General features: G+C 46.7%; 1 protein-coding gene across 1 annotated transcript; it reads left to right on the forward strand.

Moving 5' to 3' along the window:
* The first annotated feature begins 13,556 nt into the window (after positions 1–13,556).
* Positions 13,557–15,243, forward strand: LOC117487660 (caspase-8-like). The gene is made up of 4 exons (XM_034136298.1): positions 13,557–13,769; positions 13,850–14,429; positions 14,589–14,783; positions 15,011–15,243. Exons 1-3 carry the CDS (start codon positions 13,676–13,678, stop codon positions 14,755–14,757), a joined length of 843 nt encoding a protein of 280 aa, XP_033992189.1. The 5' UTR covers positions 13,557–13,675; the 3' UTR covers positions 14,758–14,783; positions 15,011–15,243.
* The last annotated feature ends 477 nt before the right edge of the window (positions 15,244–15,720 follow it).

The following is a 15,720-nucleotide window of genomic DNA, read 5'->3' on the forward strand; positions in this document are numbered from 1 at the left end:
TCACCAAAGTTGAGTTGGATGATTTCGACCATGGAGGAATGTCAGGGGAGTCCGCGGGGGACTCCTGCGGGGTCATGAGGCACTATTTTCGTTAGGCCCGTTTGACCCGGTTCCTTCTGCCGGGGGCACTGCCCGGTCCCGGGTGCCCCCCAAGGGCTCGCGTAAAGCCGTTTCACCCCCCACATTGACGGATTTTGACCATTTTTGGCCGGCTCTCACAAAAGTTGAGTTTGTTGATTTTGACCATGGAGGAATGTCAGGGGAGTCCGCGGGGGACTCCTGCGGGGTCATGAGGCACTATTTTCGGACACTTTTTTCCCATTTTCCCCCCTTTTGCCTGGTTCTTTTTATTTTTATTTTTTTTCCTGTTTTGGCCCGTTTGACCCGGTTCCTTCTGCCGGGGGCACTGCCCGGTCCCGGGTGCCCCCCCAGGGCTCGCGTACAGCCGTTTCACCCCCCACATTGACGGATTTTGACCCCTTTGCCCGGTTCTCACCAAAGTTGAGTGTGATGATTGCTGAGTCATGATGCACTATTTTGGGGTACATTTCCCCCATTATCAACACGGACTAGAGATGTCTCGGAGATGGCTCGGAGCCCACACCCTGGTTCTATGTAACCCTGGAGGAATGTCACATGAGTCGACAGGGGACTGCTGCTGGCTAATGAAGGACTATTTTGGGGTACATTTCCCCCATTATCAACACGGACTAGAGATGTCTCGGAGATGGCTCGGAGCCCACACCCTGGTTCTATGTAACCCTGGAGGAATGTCACATGAGTCGACAGGGGACTGCTGCTGGCTAATGAAGGACTATTTTGGGGTACATTTCCCCCATTATCAACACGGACTAGAGATGTCTCGGAGATGGCTCGGAGCCCACACCCTGGTTCTATGTAACCCTGGAGGAATGTCACATGAGTCGACAGGGGACTGCTGCTGGCTAATGAAGGACTATTTTGGGGTACATTTCCCCCATTATCAACACGGACTAGAGATGTCTCGGAGATGGCTCGGAGCCCACACCCTGGTTCTATGTAACCCTGGAGGAATGTCACATGAGTCGACAGGGGACTGCTGCTGGCTAATGAAGCACTATTTCCGGGTACTTTTTTTTCATTTTCACCCAAATTTCCCTGGATGAAATATTTTTTAGTTTTTTTAGTTTTTAGCCCAGTTTTGGCCACAGCGTTGCCTGGAGGATAGGACCGAGATATGACAGACTCTCTGGCCGCCTCACAAGTCACTATTGTCGGACACTTTCTTTGCTTTACCCCGGTTCTATCACTCTTTCCTCCTTTGACCATACAACCCGTTTCCTGCTGGGGTGGTGCCTGGTTCCGGGGTACCCCAAACCCTCTCATGGTCGGGGCACCATGTATTGATGCATCGGACCCAATGTTGCCATCACCAGCCCCGCGTTGGTGCGGAAGTGGGACCATCTGACCCGGTGGTAACCCAATACTTCCCTTCGTCCATGCACCATGAATTGATGCATCGGACCCAGTGTCGCAACCACCGCTCACGCTAACGCATATAAACGGAGAACTATAACATAATTTTGATCAAATTCATTATGTGTGTTTCAGTAAGGATGTCATCTGAATGCCCGGTGTGCAGACTCTTCTATCTGGCATTGAACAAACACCTTAAGCACAAGCATGCAGTGCGGAACTTGGAGGAGAGGGGAATCCTCCTGAAAATAGCCAGTGGAAGGATAAATGTTCGGACCAAACCCTGTCCCATCGCTGGGTGTTCGTACGCTGGGAAGAGACTGGACCGTCATGTAAAACATGACCACCCTGAGTTGTCCCGACATGAGGCACATCAGGTCATGGCAAGGCTGAAGCATAGTGTGGCACTGCAGTTGCTCCATGACCTCCGTGAGACTAACCCCATCATTGGAATGGCTACATCATTGGATATAGACAATGAGGAGGAATACCCCGGGCACCCTCCACCCTTCTCCCCACATACCGAGTGTGACAACGAGGACTGCAGGCAGGTGATGCTGGAAAATGTGGCATTGAGGGCTCAGAAGGATGCCCTCAATGATGAGGTGAAGACCCTGCGCTCCAGGCTGAAAAAGGAGCTAAAACCCAGGAAGCAGAGTGCTGCTGTTCTTGAGGAAGAGGACGAATGTATACGATTTAAGGGCCTGGCAATCCCAAGTACCTCCGGCATAAACACAGTAGCCTCAGGCAGCAATACCCCTGTGAAGAGCCCGGTGAAGACTGTCATGCAGTCCCCAGTAACCTCCGGTAGCGAGACCCCTGTGAGGAGCCCGGTGAAGACTGTCATGCTTGCAGTAGCCTCCGGTGGGAAGAGACCGGTCAAGAACCCTGTGAAGAGCCCAGTGAAGACTGTCATGCTTGCAGTAGCCTCCGGTGGAAAGAGACCGGTCAAGAACCCTGTGAAGAGCCCAGTGAAGACTGTCATATTACCAGTTTCCTCCGGTAGCGAGACCCCTGGGAAGAGCCCGGTGAAGACTGTCATGTTTGCAGTAGCCTCCGGTAGCGAGACCCCTGTGAAGACCCCGGTGAAGACTGTCATGTTTGCAGTAGCCTCCGGTAGCGAGACCCCTGTGAAGACCCCGGTGGAAACTGTCATGTTTGCAGTAGCCTCCGGTAGCGAGACCCCTGTGAAGACCCCGGTGGAAACTGTCATGTTTGCAGTAGCCTCCGGTAGCGAGACCCCTGTGAAGACCCCGGTGGAAACTGTCATGTTTGCAGTAGCCTCCGGTAGCGAGACCCCTGTGAAGACCCCGGTGGAAACTGTCATGTTTGCAGTAGCCTCCGGTAGCGAGACCCCTGTGAAGACCCCGGTGGAAACTGTCATGTTTGCAGTAGCCTCCGGTAGCGAGACCCCTGTGAAGACCCCGGTGGAAACTGTCATGTTTGCAGTAGCCTCCGGTAGCGAGACCCCTGTATGCCGGAAGACCCGTGCCTCTAAGCTGGCTAATGACTTGCCCTCTCCCTCAAATTACTGGTCCACTGGGTGTGGACGGGGGAATACCATGCGTGAAATCACGTTGCCTAGAAGCATGGAGGCGTACCTTCAGACATACTTGGATCACTGTTTGGGTGTCGCTCCGACAGTAAAACAGAAAGACAATGTTGTGTCGAAGATCAGCCGGATAAAGAACTTCATAGTATACATGGCCCATGGTGTTAACCGCCTGTCAGACTGGCTGTTCCTAAGAAACATGAAGATGATCCGTGGCTGGAGCGAGTATATTGTAAAGCCGGGCCGGGCAGTCACAACATCAGAGTTCTTCCTGAAGAATGTGCACCAGTTCATGGGGTACATGTCTGAGTCAAAGCCCCGGGGGTGCAAGCTCACCCAGTCTGATATGACCCACATAATGCGAGAGGTGAAAGCCAACATGAAACACTTGAATAAGGCAGTCACTCTACATCAGTTTAAGGTGAAGAGGAACAAACTGGATCGTCTGCCGAGCCAGGCGGAGCTTCTCGCCGCCATGGCGGCCGCTGAGAAGCGCATCCCGGAGCTCCTCGACCTGATGGCCGGCACGCCGACCTCAACCACCCAGAAGCTTCTCTATGGCTATCTCACCCTCCATTGGAGCCTCCTGTATGGCCACCGTACGGGCGTGTACGCAAACATGAAAAACAGTGAGGTCTTAGAGGCAGCCATAAGGGGAACTGCTGAGGGCTACATCATCCATGTGCAGGATCACAAGACGGCCAAGACATATGGCGAAGCACAGCTGGCGCTTACAGTAGAGGAGTTTAGCTGGGTCATGCGGTGGATGGGGATTAAAGAGGCATTGCTGGGTCCTCAGAATGAATTCTTCCTTTTCACAAGGGGGAATCGGGCCTCCAAGAACCTGAACGCTCACTTGAAGAGGGCATGGGCTGATGCTGGGCTAGAAACAGCCGTCACCTTCACAATCCTGCGCACTGCCCTGGCTGACAATATCAAGCATCACCAAGATCCAGAAAGCCGGTCGATTCTCGCCAGGTTTATGTGTCACGACGTAACCACGGCGGACCGGTTCTACGCGAATGCGCCAGGTATAAAGGAGGCATTGAGAATCCGCTCCATGTTCAGGGCGTCATCAGATGCGGCAGCAGCTGCATCATCATCAGAAGGATGTCTACCGCTGTCAGATGGGGAGACCTCCGAAGAGGGCTGCTATAACAGTACTGCTCTATCATCTTCACCTGATGGGTCATTGGAGCGGCAGCAGCAGCGGAAGCAGAAGCGGGAGGGAAAGAGGCCAATGAAGTCGGGACCGGGGCTGGTTGACACTCCTGATGATGGGGCAGGGGCCGTGGACTCAACCTGTTTGCCCTGGTGCACCGTAAGAATTAGACGCCTAATTTGGTCCCCTGAATCCCGCTAAACATTGTGAATATGTATACCGTGTATATAATTATTATTATAATCCTGTGTATACATTTTGTAAATAGTACAATATCTCCAGGGCGCATAACTGCACTTTACAAGCCAGGAAAGGTGCCAGAATCCTGGGCATACATTTTGTTAATAGTGCAACACCTCCAGGGCGCATAACTGCACTTTAAAACGTAGGTTAAGAAATTTAGTAGTACTGTTATAGCAGCAGTAGTACGTGTAAATAGTTTATGTTTTAGCCTCTCTGTACTGTGTACTGTGTTTTTTGTTAAAATAAAATAAAAAATAAAAAAAAAACAATAACCTTGATGGTTACCAGGGGCAGAAAAAGTGCCACTTTCCATCAGCACCGGGGAGGCACTCTCCTTGGTGCTGAACCCTGTGATGAGCGCTCAAGTGTTGGCGGAGGAGGTGTAAGCCAGAGGAGGGTGAACAAAAGTTAAAGTGTTTGAACCTCCAGCCCAGAAGGGGGGGTGATGCCGTGAAGAAGGCCGAATATGGATGCTGATGGGCGGACACAGAAGCACCATAAAACCACCCCCTTGTAAGACCACCAGGGGCACGAGAATACCCTCCACAGAAGGGGGGGTGATGCCGTGAAGAAGGCCGAATATGGATGCTGATGGGCGGACACAGAAGCACCATAAAACCACCCCCTTGTAAGACCACCAGGGGCACGAGAATACCCTCCACAGAAGGGGGGGTGATGCCGTGAAGAAGGCCGAATATGGATGCTGATGGGCGGACACAGAAGCACCATAAAACCACCCCCTTGTAAGGTCACCAGGGGCACGAGAATACCCTCCACAGAAGGGGGGGTGATGCCGTGAAGAAGGCCGAATATGGATGCTGATGGGCGGACACAGAAGCACCATAAAACCACCCCCTTGTAAGGTCACCAGGGGCACGAGAATACCCTCCACAGAAGGGGGGGTGATGCTGTGAAGAAGGCCGAATATGGATGCTGATGGGCGGACACAGAAGCACCATAAAACCACCCCCTTGTAAGGTCACCAGGGGCACGAGGTTCTGGTGGGTGTGAATACCTGTGTTTAGTCCGTGGGGGAGTGCTTAACTGTGGGGGCCCGGGGACTCAGGGTGTGCAAGGTTATGGAGGTCCCACTGTTAGGGGCCCATGCTGGAGGTAATTAGTCCGTCCTTGGGGCTCTGTGAGCGGGCAGAGAGAGGTGATTTTCCCCTGGTCTCTGCTGGAGCTGTGAAAGAAACAGAGTCCCACTGTTATGGGGACATGCTGGAGGTCTCGAGTCCGTCCTTCGGTGCTCTGTGTGCGGGCAGAGAGAGGTGATTTTCCCCTGGTCTCTGCTGGAGCTGTGAAAGAAACAGAGTCCCACTGTTATGGGGACATGCTGGAGGTCTCGAGCCCGTCCTTCGGTGCTCTGTGAGCGGGCAGAGAGAGGTGATTTTCCCCTGGTCTCTGCTGGAGCTGTGAAAGAAACAGAGTCCCACTGTTATGGGGACATGCTGGAGGTAATTAGTCCGTCCTTGGGGCTCTGTGAGCGGGCAGAGAGAGGTGATTTTCCCCTGGTCTCTGCTGGAGCTGTGAAAGAAACAGAGTCCCACTGTTATGGGGACATGCTGGAGGTCTCGAGTCCGTCCTTCGGTGCTCTGTGAGCGGGCAGAGAGAGGTGATTTTCCCCTGGTCTCTGCTGGAGCTGTGAAAGAAACAGAGTCCCACTGTTATGGGGACATGCTGGAGGTCTCGAGTCCGTCCTTCAGTGCTCTGTGAGCGGGCAGAGAGAGGTGATTTTCCCCTGGTCTCTGCTGGAGCTGTGAAAGAAACAGAGTCCCACTGTTATGGGGACATGCTGGAGGTAATTAGTCCGTCCTTGGGGCTCTGTGAGCGGGCAGAGAGAGGTGATTTCCCCCTGGTCTCTGCTGGAGGTGCAGAGTCCCACTGTTAGGGGCCCATGCTGGAGGTAATTAGTCCGTCCTTCGGGGCTCTGTGAGCGGGCAATGAGAGGTGATTTTCCCGGTCTCCGCCCTGGAGGTGTGAAATAAACAGAGTCCCACTGTTAGGGACTGGTGCTGGAGGTCTCTAGTCCGTCCTTCGGGGCTCTGTGAGCGGGCAAAGAGAGTTGGTTTTCCCGGTCTCCGCCCTGGAGGTGTGAATGCAGGTGCCTGCATTTAAACAGATTCACCAGTTTATAACATTACTTTAGCCCTGATCAGAGCCCTGTTTTATGGGTAAGAAAGTGGCTTTTTTCCAGTTCTGCCTCCATAGGCGTCTTCGTCGTCATTTTTCCATTACCGACACTTCTTTTGCCTCCGTCTAACTCCACTTTTTCCATGTGTAACATTGTTCCTTCTGTATTGCCGCACATTCACAGCTGTTCCCTGATTCGCGGGACCCGCAGCCTCTTTTGACTTCGGAGCCTTTCCCTTTACATTTTCTTCCACTTTTTCCACCACAGCCGTCTTCCCCTTCATTTTCTCTTGCGAAACACTGCCTCGCTTTTCATTTTTGACCGCTGATTCAATGTTTCCCAACACTTCTTTGTCCGTCACTTTCACTTCCTCATTCCTGACGCGTGATATCCGCATTCCAGAAATCACGTTGCTCCTCTTCGTAATATCTTCGGTCCCAGACCTCATATTCTCTCAGGAATAGTCCCCCCCGACAGCTGTGCTGTTCAGGGGGGTTCTCAGCACAAAATCCTCCAAAGATTCCTCCGTAATTCCGTGATTCAAACAGATTCAGCAGTTTCTAACAAGACTTTAGCCCTGATCAGAGCCCTGTTTTCTCAAATCGTATTTTCAGAATCTGACCCTCTGCCGTAACTCCGCTCCCCGAGGTCCTAGAGACTCGGCGATAGTACCGTTGGATGCGGGGTACGTGGAAATGGGGGGGTAAAAAAAAAGCCTGAACCGAACAGAGCTTGTTATCAAAAGTTATGGATTAGTAGCAAGATTTCACAATGGAGCTCTCCGGGGTGCTGGAGGTCTCTAGTCCGTCCTTGGGGGCTCTGTGAGCGGGCAGAGAGAGGTGATTTCCCCCTGGTCTCTCCTGGAGGTGTGAAATAAACAGAGTGCTACATTTTGTAAATAGTGCAATATCTCCAGGGCGCATAACTGCACTTTACAAGCCAGAAATAATGTTTAAATGGTCGGGGAAAGTATTTTTAAATGTCTGGAAGAGAGTTTTAGACAGTCATTTTGCACGAAATCATTTAACATTGACGCTCTCCTGAAAATGCACAGAATATGTGCTTTTTCAGGAGACCGTCAATGTTAAATGATTTCGTGCAAAAGGACTGGCTAAAACCTCGGAATAAGTGTTTGAAAGCGGGGAAAAGTTGTTTAAAATAGTCTGATACCTCCAGGGCGCATCACCAAAAATGTACAAGCCAGGGAAGATGCCTGAATCCCGGATACTTTAGGTCTGTCACTTAGGGTGACCGCACCACTCCGACGCTCCCGAGAGCGGACGTCCATTGTTTGTAAGGCACCTAAGAGGGAGAAGAGATTATTTTCTGAGTTCTTTAACTTAGGTACTCTCTCTCAAAATGGTAATGTGCATTATGTTTTAATTATACTTATCATTCAGAAGCTTTTTGTGTGTGTTTATGTTTTACTGAGTGCTTATAGGCTATTTCCATCCCAGTATTCAGTTAACTATTTATTTTCTGTGCACATTACATAGACTAGCTAATATTCTACCTACTGCTTGGGACTTTGAGTCTTCAAAATGTCCAATGTCACAGACTGGGACTTACTTTAGAGTCAGTTGTGTTTACATTCAGTATGACTTGTTATGATTCAATGTGAAAGAGTATACTGCTCAATAAATAATGATCACTTCACCACCTCTCTTGACATCTAGGCACTTGAGAGTGAGTCAGAGGCAGAATGCAGGGACAGAGGAGAGAGGTCCATTGCTGAGGTGAGTGATGAAAGGGAAATGACAGTTGAGAGTAAATTGTGATGTGGACTCTCATCCCAGGGTTTTAAGGAAATCAGTGGGGATATTGAACAGGAAACATTTCAGTCAAGGGGCATCATATGACCAATATAGACAGAAGAGCAACATGTATTTGAACATTTAAGTCAATGATACCATTCCTAGGTGAACTTAACATCCGTATGGAGTCAGATCAGTCTCAATATTAATAAATGCTCACAGAAGGATTCACAAATGTATTTTGCGATTTATATATAAATGACTCTCCACAACAATATCTCTCAATGCACTCACAAATATTTATTGTTGTATATAAATGTACAAAAAATGGGCATTTAAACTGCTTTTTATTAATTCAAAGACAGCTCTGAATTAATAATCAAATATGTTTCCTTTCTTTACTACTGGATGAAATTACAAAATGTACCCATCATTTCCCTCATGCTAGTATAGCCACATAAAAGTATCAAACCACCTGTTCAAATGCACCAGAATACAGGAAATCTATATATTTTTTCGCCCCCACACCCCCCGTTAAAAATGTCCCCCCCACATTCAGGATGCTTCCTACGCCCATGAGATCAGGCATCCTCAAAGTCCGGACTCCGGTCCGGATCCGGACCGAACCACAACTGTCTCTGGACTCTGAGCAAATTATACTTTTCATATGTATTATCTGTATTATCTGTGTTATCTGCGAGACATCGCCACAACGCAACGAGTCAAAATTCTCCGCTATGTCCACTGCAAACAGCGCTCTGCATGTACGACTGTTCCACTGTCTGTGTGTGTCTGTCAACGCATTGGTTCAATCACATTCAGCATCCCGTCAGCGTTTTTTTCCCCCACCAACAGTCTGCGAATCAGAGGCACAGTAGGGCGGGTCTTCGCGGAATGCGGGTGGGAAAAATGCATGTGTGTTTAAAAAAAAAAGTCAGAGCGAGAGTTAACAGCTCATCTAGTTGCATCTGTACTGTAGCTAGTAGCCTAGTTTCACCTACCGGGGTGGCATGGGGTGGCAACTGCCACCCTAAAAAGAGGCCTTGCCACCCCAGCTGCCACCCCAGTTGGCAGCTTTGTTTTGAAAGAAAAGTTGTGGCTCATCGGACATATGAGAGAGATAGTCTCTAATGTCCGAGTGCAAGTGAATGCAGCACAAGACGCACGTCTTGTAACCCCTCCCCCCGGCCCTGATTTCATTTGAACGGTACGGCGCAAAACGAGAAGCATTCGGACCCAAGCAAGTACTGAAGGAATGAGGTATTTGCGATCTACAATGACAGAGAAGAGACTGTCAAGTTTGGCTGTACTCAGCATTGAAGCAAAACGCACTAAAGCTGTTGATCTTAATAAGTTTGTGAGGCGTTTTGCTGAACAAAATGGTAATCGCCGCATTCAGCTGCAATAGACATGTCAACTTGATGCTCTGCTCACGGATGAGCATAACTATTAAGATGATGACCTTACGTGTGTAAATATATATTTTTCTTTGTGGGGGTCTGCCCCCAAAAAACAGTTTTAAGTCCTGAGAAAGTAAAATAAGACGGTGTGTAAAACTACACTGCCTTTGCAGCAGCTGGCCCTAGGCTCTGGAACACTCTGCCCCTCCATGTGAGGTCGGCCCAGACCCTAGGGGTTTTTAAATCAAAACTAAAAACACACTTCTTCTCTCTGGCTTTCTAGTCAGAGCGGAGCACGACTCCTGACTTTTCCGTGTGTTTTATTTTTATTTTGTTTTTTAAGATATATCTGTTGTAATTTATTGTCGTTTATTGTGTTTTGTAGTAATGTGTTTTTATTACATGTACAGCACTTTGGCTCGACCAAAAATCGCTTTTAAATGTGCTTTATAAATAAAACCTGATTTGATTTGATTTGATTTGACACTGCCCAGACAAAAAAAAGTAACCACTTTGATTTAACTAGGCCAGTAGGTAAGGACATTCCACTGGATAATAACTGAAGTATAAAAGAATGCATGACTGAAGTGATGGAGACCATGTTTGAAGGCAAACAAAAAGAGGAAATAACAGGTCAGATCAAGCAAAGCCCCCTCTCAGATTCCACAGCAACCAGAAGAACATAAATACTGGCTGGTGATTGGATGAATCAGCTTTGTGATGGAATAGAAAATGCACAGTGCATTTCCTTAGCTGTGGATGAGTCCACTGACACCACTGACAATGCTCAGTTGCTGGTGTTTGTGAGTTTTTATGATGAGGCAAAGGGGGAGTTTGTTGAAGATGTGTTGGGCCTGACGAACCTCAGTGGACACACAAGGGGGCAAGACATTTATAAAGCAATAATGGGAATGCTGAATGAAAGAGGGTGCAGCTGCCTTTATTCATAACTGTGCAGCTCTTACACTGCGACTCTGAGGGATCAAGCACAGACACAAGAACAATGAAAACGGCTGCATACAGAGACTTTTTGTTTTTGCAACCTCGTGTTAAGAATCTTGTTGCAATTGTTTAAAAGACCGTAATAAACGGACCTTTGTCTTATTGAAACAATTTTTTTGGACCTTTAAGATTTGTATTTGAGTACCCCTGCTGTAGATGTTTACATGAAAACACACACTCAATAGCATGAGTACAGGAATCTACGGGATCACACCTTTTACTCGGTGTACACACATCACACATACCTGTTAGTATATTCATATTTATACAACTTGTATTCCCACTACTGCTGTTTTCCCGCCTCTTTAGAGGGACGTTTATTTAGCCATTTATTCAACATAAATATTTAATCGTGTATAAATGATATGTCGAATTCATCAGAAGTAACCAAGACAGCTTATTATGAACTAACCTGTCTGGAATCAACACATAACTTGATAAATACCCACGTTTTTGTTAAATATACAGTAAGTTGAGTGGAGTTTGGTACCTGTGTGCTTGTGAGACACATGGAGGTTGAGCGCACCGCACAGGTTGTCTGTTAGTTTATGAGGCGATGTATGCTAAATACAGGGCTTAATAGTGGATGGAATAAATGCCGAACTCACCAGCATTAAACACAACAGCTTATTATGAATTATTATTGTTTTAAATCAAAGTTTATTTGTCATTATACCCACGTTTTCCTTAAATACTCAGATATTTGGGTGGAGTTTGGTACATTGTGTGGTTTTGTTCGGTCTGGCCTGAATGGAGCCCGGTGGCTTGGCAGGACAGAGATAGCAGTGCACTGAAACACGTGGTCGACTTTGATAAAGTGGCTAACTTTAGCAACGTCACTTAATGCCATTATCGTAGGAAGTAGTTCTGAAAGTTAGCTGATAGCAGGTTAGCATGGATTCAATCTAGAGAGTTAAACTACATTTTAAAGCGATATGGATTCATTCTGAAGGGTGTTGCTGCTTTTATTGATGCTTTTAACTCGTGAGTAAATTAAAAAATGATATTTTATTTTTGGTGCCAGATTATGATGAAAAAAAATAGACCAATATATTTACTATACGTGTTGTTTTTCTCCCTGTCAGATTCAGCATGACAGCCTATGACATTTTGAGAAGAAATAAGACATCCATTGTGGAAACTTTGGGTGGAAACTACATACTAATCCACAACAAAGCCAAGCAGAACAAGTTGATAACTCAACATGATCACAACACTCTGCGAACCGAACAGAACGTTGTGGCGTTGGTGGATAAGATCATGAAGAAAGGAGAGGAGAACTGCCAACTCTTCCTGAACCTCCTGCAAACTGATGAGATCCAGAAGACTTACCCTGAGCTGAAGAACATACTGGAGGTGAGATAACCTAATATTGAAAAAGCACACTTAATGTTAAAATGCTTGCGTCAGGGTTTTTAGTTAGCCTTTGTAAAAAAGACACAATTAACATCCTTATTATCCTGTATTAACTTACATTTTGAAAAACATACGTCAAATTTTTTCGAGATGGCCGTCATTTCCATCCAAGTAAACAGTATTTTTAACATTTTCAACACTCGACCAAATTCTGTGATTTTGGTTTTGAATTACAGCCAAATTCACAATTTAGAAAGTTCTTCAGAGCTACGTTCTGTCCTTTAAACACAGAACGTTACAATGTGGGGCGTATTAGAAAGCACACTGATACTGATGAGAGTCTTCTATGTTAGCAAGCTACCAACACCATGATGTCCCCAGTGTACCTCTACAGTACTACACTCCTACACCCCAACATACCTGCACCACCTACAGCTACAGCATGTTGGCTACCCAGTTTTCTATTGGCAGATTATTTAAATGTTATGGCTTAGACAACTTCTGAGTCTTTCCAGAGGCCTGTACTACGAAGCCGGATGTTCTCTTAGCGAGCTAACTTCAGGGTTAACTCTGGGTTTCCGGTCCTACGACGCTGGTTCTCTTTTTAGCGGGCTAGATCTCCATGGTAACTTATCATATATTTCCTTATCTGAGTCAGCTGAGCCGTATCTGGCCGTGCAACACTCACAGTGTCACATACTGGATGCAGAAGTATTATTTTAAGCAACACATTAAGTTGACGAAACACTCGAGTCAAATGTAATTAAAGTCAGATCGTGTCTTAGACGGGGCAGTGATTTCATAAACCTGTTAATGTACGCATTCAAACACTTTTTCTTTTACCAGCTGTATTCACCTTGCAGGTGCAGCTATGTGGCTTTGATCCTGGATAAAGTGTTTAAATCATGGATGTTTAAAGTTTAACTTCTTCATGTTTGACTAATATTAAAGTTCACTTTTCATTCAGGAAGTATGACGCTGCGCTGTCAGTACGCTTCTCCATGTTTGTGATTGGTCGAATGCTCCAAATACCACCCCTTTCATGTGAACGTGCACCTAACTAGATAGGACACGGCTGGCTTGAGCGATCCACTTGATAACCAGCGTCTTAGTACAGCTTAGCGAGAGCGCGTATGTTTTGGATTGGGCCAACCGGCTAACTCAAACATATCCAGGTTAGGTTGAACCGGCTTCGTAGTACAGGCCTCTGACGTCTGAATTTTGTTTCTACGTTGTTATTAAATGTATGATTTGACACCAAGATCAATTACTGAGCGAGTGAAAGTGATTTAATGGCAAAAAAAGGACATTTCCATCATTGGTGACCGTCTTGAACATTGCCTCCATCTTTTGAGTGGCAAGCAGGCTTTTTCAAAAGAGTCAACTCAAAGGAGTTTGTTTTGAGTACTTGCTTCCACTTTTGGACTATTTATTAACATATGTAATGATCTGCAGCACTATTTAGCAATGATATCCACATAGCTATTATTCTTCATTAAAAACCTTAAAGTGTAAATATATTAGATTGTGTCCACACAGCCCGGCCCTAATCCATTCCAGTTTCATCATGTTGTGTTTGTGTGAAATTGTTTCTGTTGTTTTCAGGACGAGCAGTACATGTTGAGGAGCAAGCCCACTGGCCTCTGCCTGATCATAAACAACAAACATTTTGTTGGTGGTGACGTGAGATATGGAACCGATAAAGATGCTGGTACGTTACAGAGTTGACAGATGTATATTATCATCCCGGTGTTGCCTGTTGAAGCCTAACTAGGTTTTATTTCACTGCAGGAAGATTGGCAGAGGTGTTCAGCTGGCTGGGGTTCAGAGTGCTGATGTGTAAAGACCAAACCAAGGACCAGATGGAGCGAGCGCTGAAATGCTTTGCTTCTCAGTGGGGCCTTTCTCAGCTGCAGGAGTTCAAGGTCCAGGTCCAGGAGTGGACTGGAAGCAGATTCACCAAACTTCGAGAGGCTCCTCGGCATGGCGATGCCTTCATCTGCTGTGTTCTCAGTCACGGAGACAAGGGTGTCGTATCGGGGGTTGATAGGAAGCCCCTCCGTATCAAACAAATAACGAGAATCTTCATGGCAACTCCTCAATCTCCCCTCACTGCCAAGCCCAAAGTGTTCCTGATCCAGGCCTGCCAGGGGGGCCAGATACATCCTAAGGTGTTATTAAAGGGTCTGCAGGCTGATGGCTCTCGCTCGACACAGCCGGCTGATGGCTCTCCCTCGAAATTCATCCCTCAGGAAGCAGATTTTCTAGTTCATACTGCCACTATTGAAGATTATTATTCTATGAGAGACCCAGAGGAGGGGAGCTGGTTCATCCAATCTGTCTGTAACCAGCTAATAGAGGGCTGTCAGAGGTGAATGTCAGACTCAACATTAATTATATAGTTATTGAAATATCCGAAAGATTTTGTAGATCTAAATCTGATGATAAAATCGTTAACATATATTTTACCCTCGACTTAAAGTGACCATCATGTGATAACATGTTTTTCTACCCCTCATATTTTTTTTAGGAATGAAGAAATTGAAGTCATACTCCGCCGCGTGAACAAGGAAGTAGCCAGGAAAGACAGTGTTTTGAGATGTGTTCCGGAGTCTGGTACGAGCTGTGGTCCAACAACGCAGATGCCTGCAATTTGGCACACCCTGAGGAAGCGTCTTGTGTTGACTCCTCGCAACTGAAGCCTCATCGCCAAACACACAATACTGTGAGGACCCCTGCTTTACTCTCTCCTGGTGTGTGTGTGTGTGTGTGTGTGTGTGTGTGTGTGTTTGTGTGTGTGTGTGTGTGTGTGTGTGTGTGTGTGTGTGTGTGTGTGTGTGTGTGTGTGTGTGTGTGTGTGTGTGTGTGTGTGTGTGTGTGTGTGTGTGTGTGTGTGTGTGTGTGTGTGTGTGTGTGTGTGGCCCTTTAACGATCTCCCTTCCTCCCTATCAGCACTGACTGAGGGCACCTGGCCGCCGGCACCTGAGGAGTGAAAGGCCTGAGCCAGAGTCTCTCTCTCTGCTGAGGATCTGTTTGGAAAGCAGCTATCTGATTCATGCTTTGGTTTACCTTCATCTTAGTTTGGCATTTGTTGAGATCTCCATATCAGGTTGAATAATTAAAACGAAAGTTAGTTATAATCAAATATAATCAATTATATTCTTGTATAACCCACAATGAAAATGCTTCATATTTTATGATTTTCTATATTTACAGTATAAACAAAACACAAGTGGTTTGTTAAGTTGAGTTGTGTGTAAGGCCTATAATGGTTTATGGGTGTCACTGATAAGAAGGCAGTTTCTTCCCTCTTCCCTCACAGCAGTACACAGGGAGGGGGGCTCTTGACTTTTTGGAGATAGACTGAGGCCCAAAAAGGTGGTTTTGTCATAACCGAGAATAATGTTTTAGTTCTGTACATTTGAGGTCATGAACTTTTGTTACATAAGCCTGAGGAGGTGTGTCTTGGGTTTGTCTGCCCTGTGTTGAGCTTTAAAACACTGGGTTAGAGAGGGAGAGCTTCAGAGCTGGGTTTTTGCTCTCTGTAAGGTTCTCTCAAACTTGGTAAATATCTCTCGAATTTCTTTGTTGAATGCTGAGTGAATTTCTTTGTGAAATGAGTGGAATGAATTGATGTTTGTTGAATGTTAGTACCCTGCAAC

Source organism: Trematomus bernacchii, unplaced genomic scaffold (genome assembly GCF_902827165.1).
Source record: "Trematomus bernacchii unplaced genomic scaffold, fTreBer1.1, whole genome shotgun sequence".
Taxonomy (NCBI): Eukaryota; Metazoa; Chordata; class Actinopteri; order Perciformes; family Nototheniidae; genus Trematomus; species Trematomus bernacchii.

Coding starts and splice junctions, on each gene's coding strand:
- LOC117487660 (XM_034136298.1), top strand. CDS start 13,676: ATGTTGAGGAGCAAGCCCACTGGCCTCTGCCTGATCATAAACAACAAA. Junction 13,770..13,849: donor TGGAACCGATAAAGATGCTG/GTACGTTACAGA, acceptor ATTTCACTGCAG/GAAGATTGGCAGAGGTGTTC. Junction 14,430..14,588: donor CTAATAGAGGGCTGTCAGAG/GTGAATGTCAGA, acceptor TATTTTTTTTAG/GAATGAAGAAATTGAAGTCA.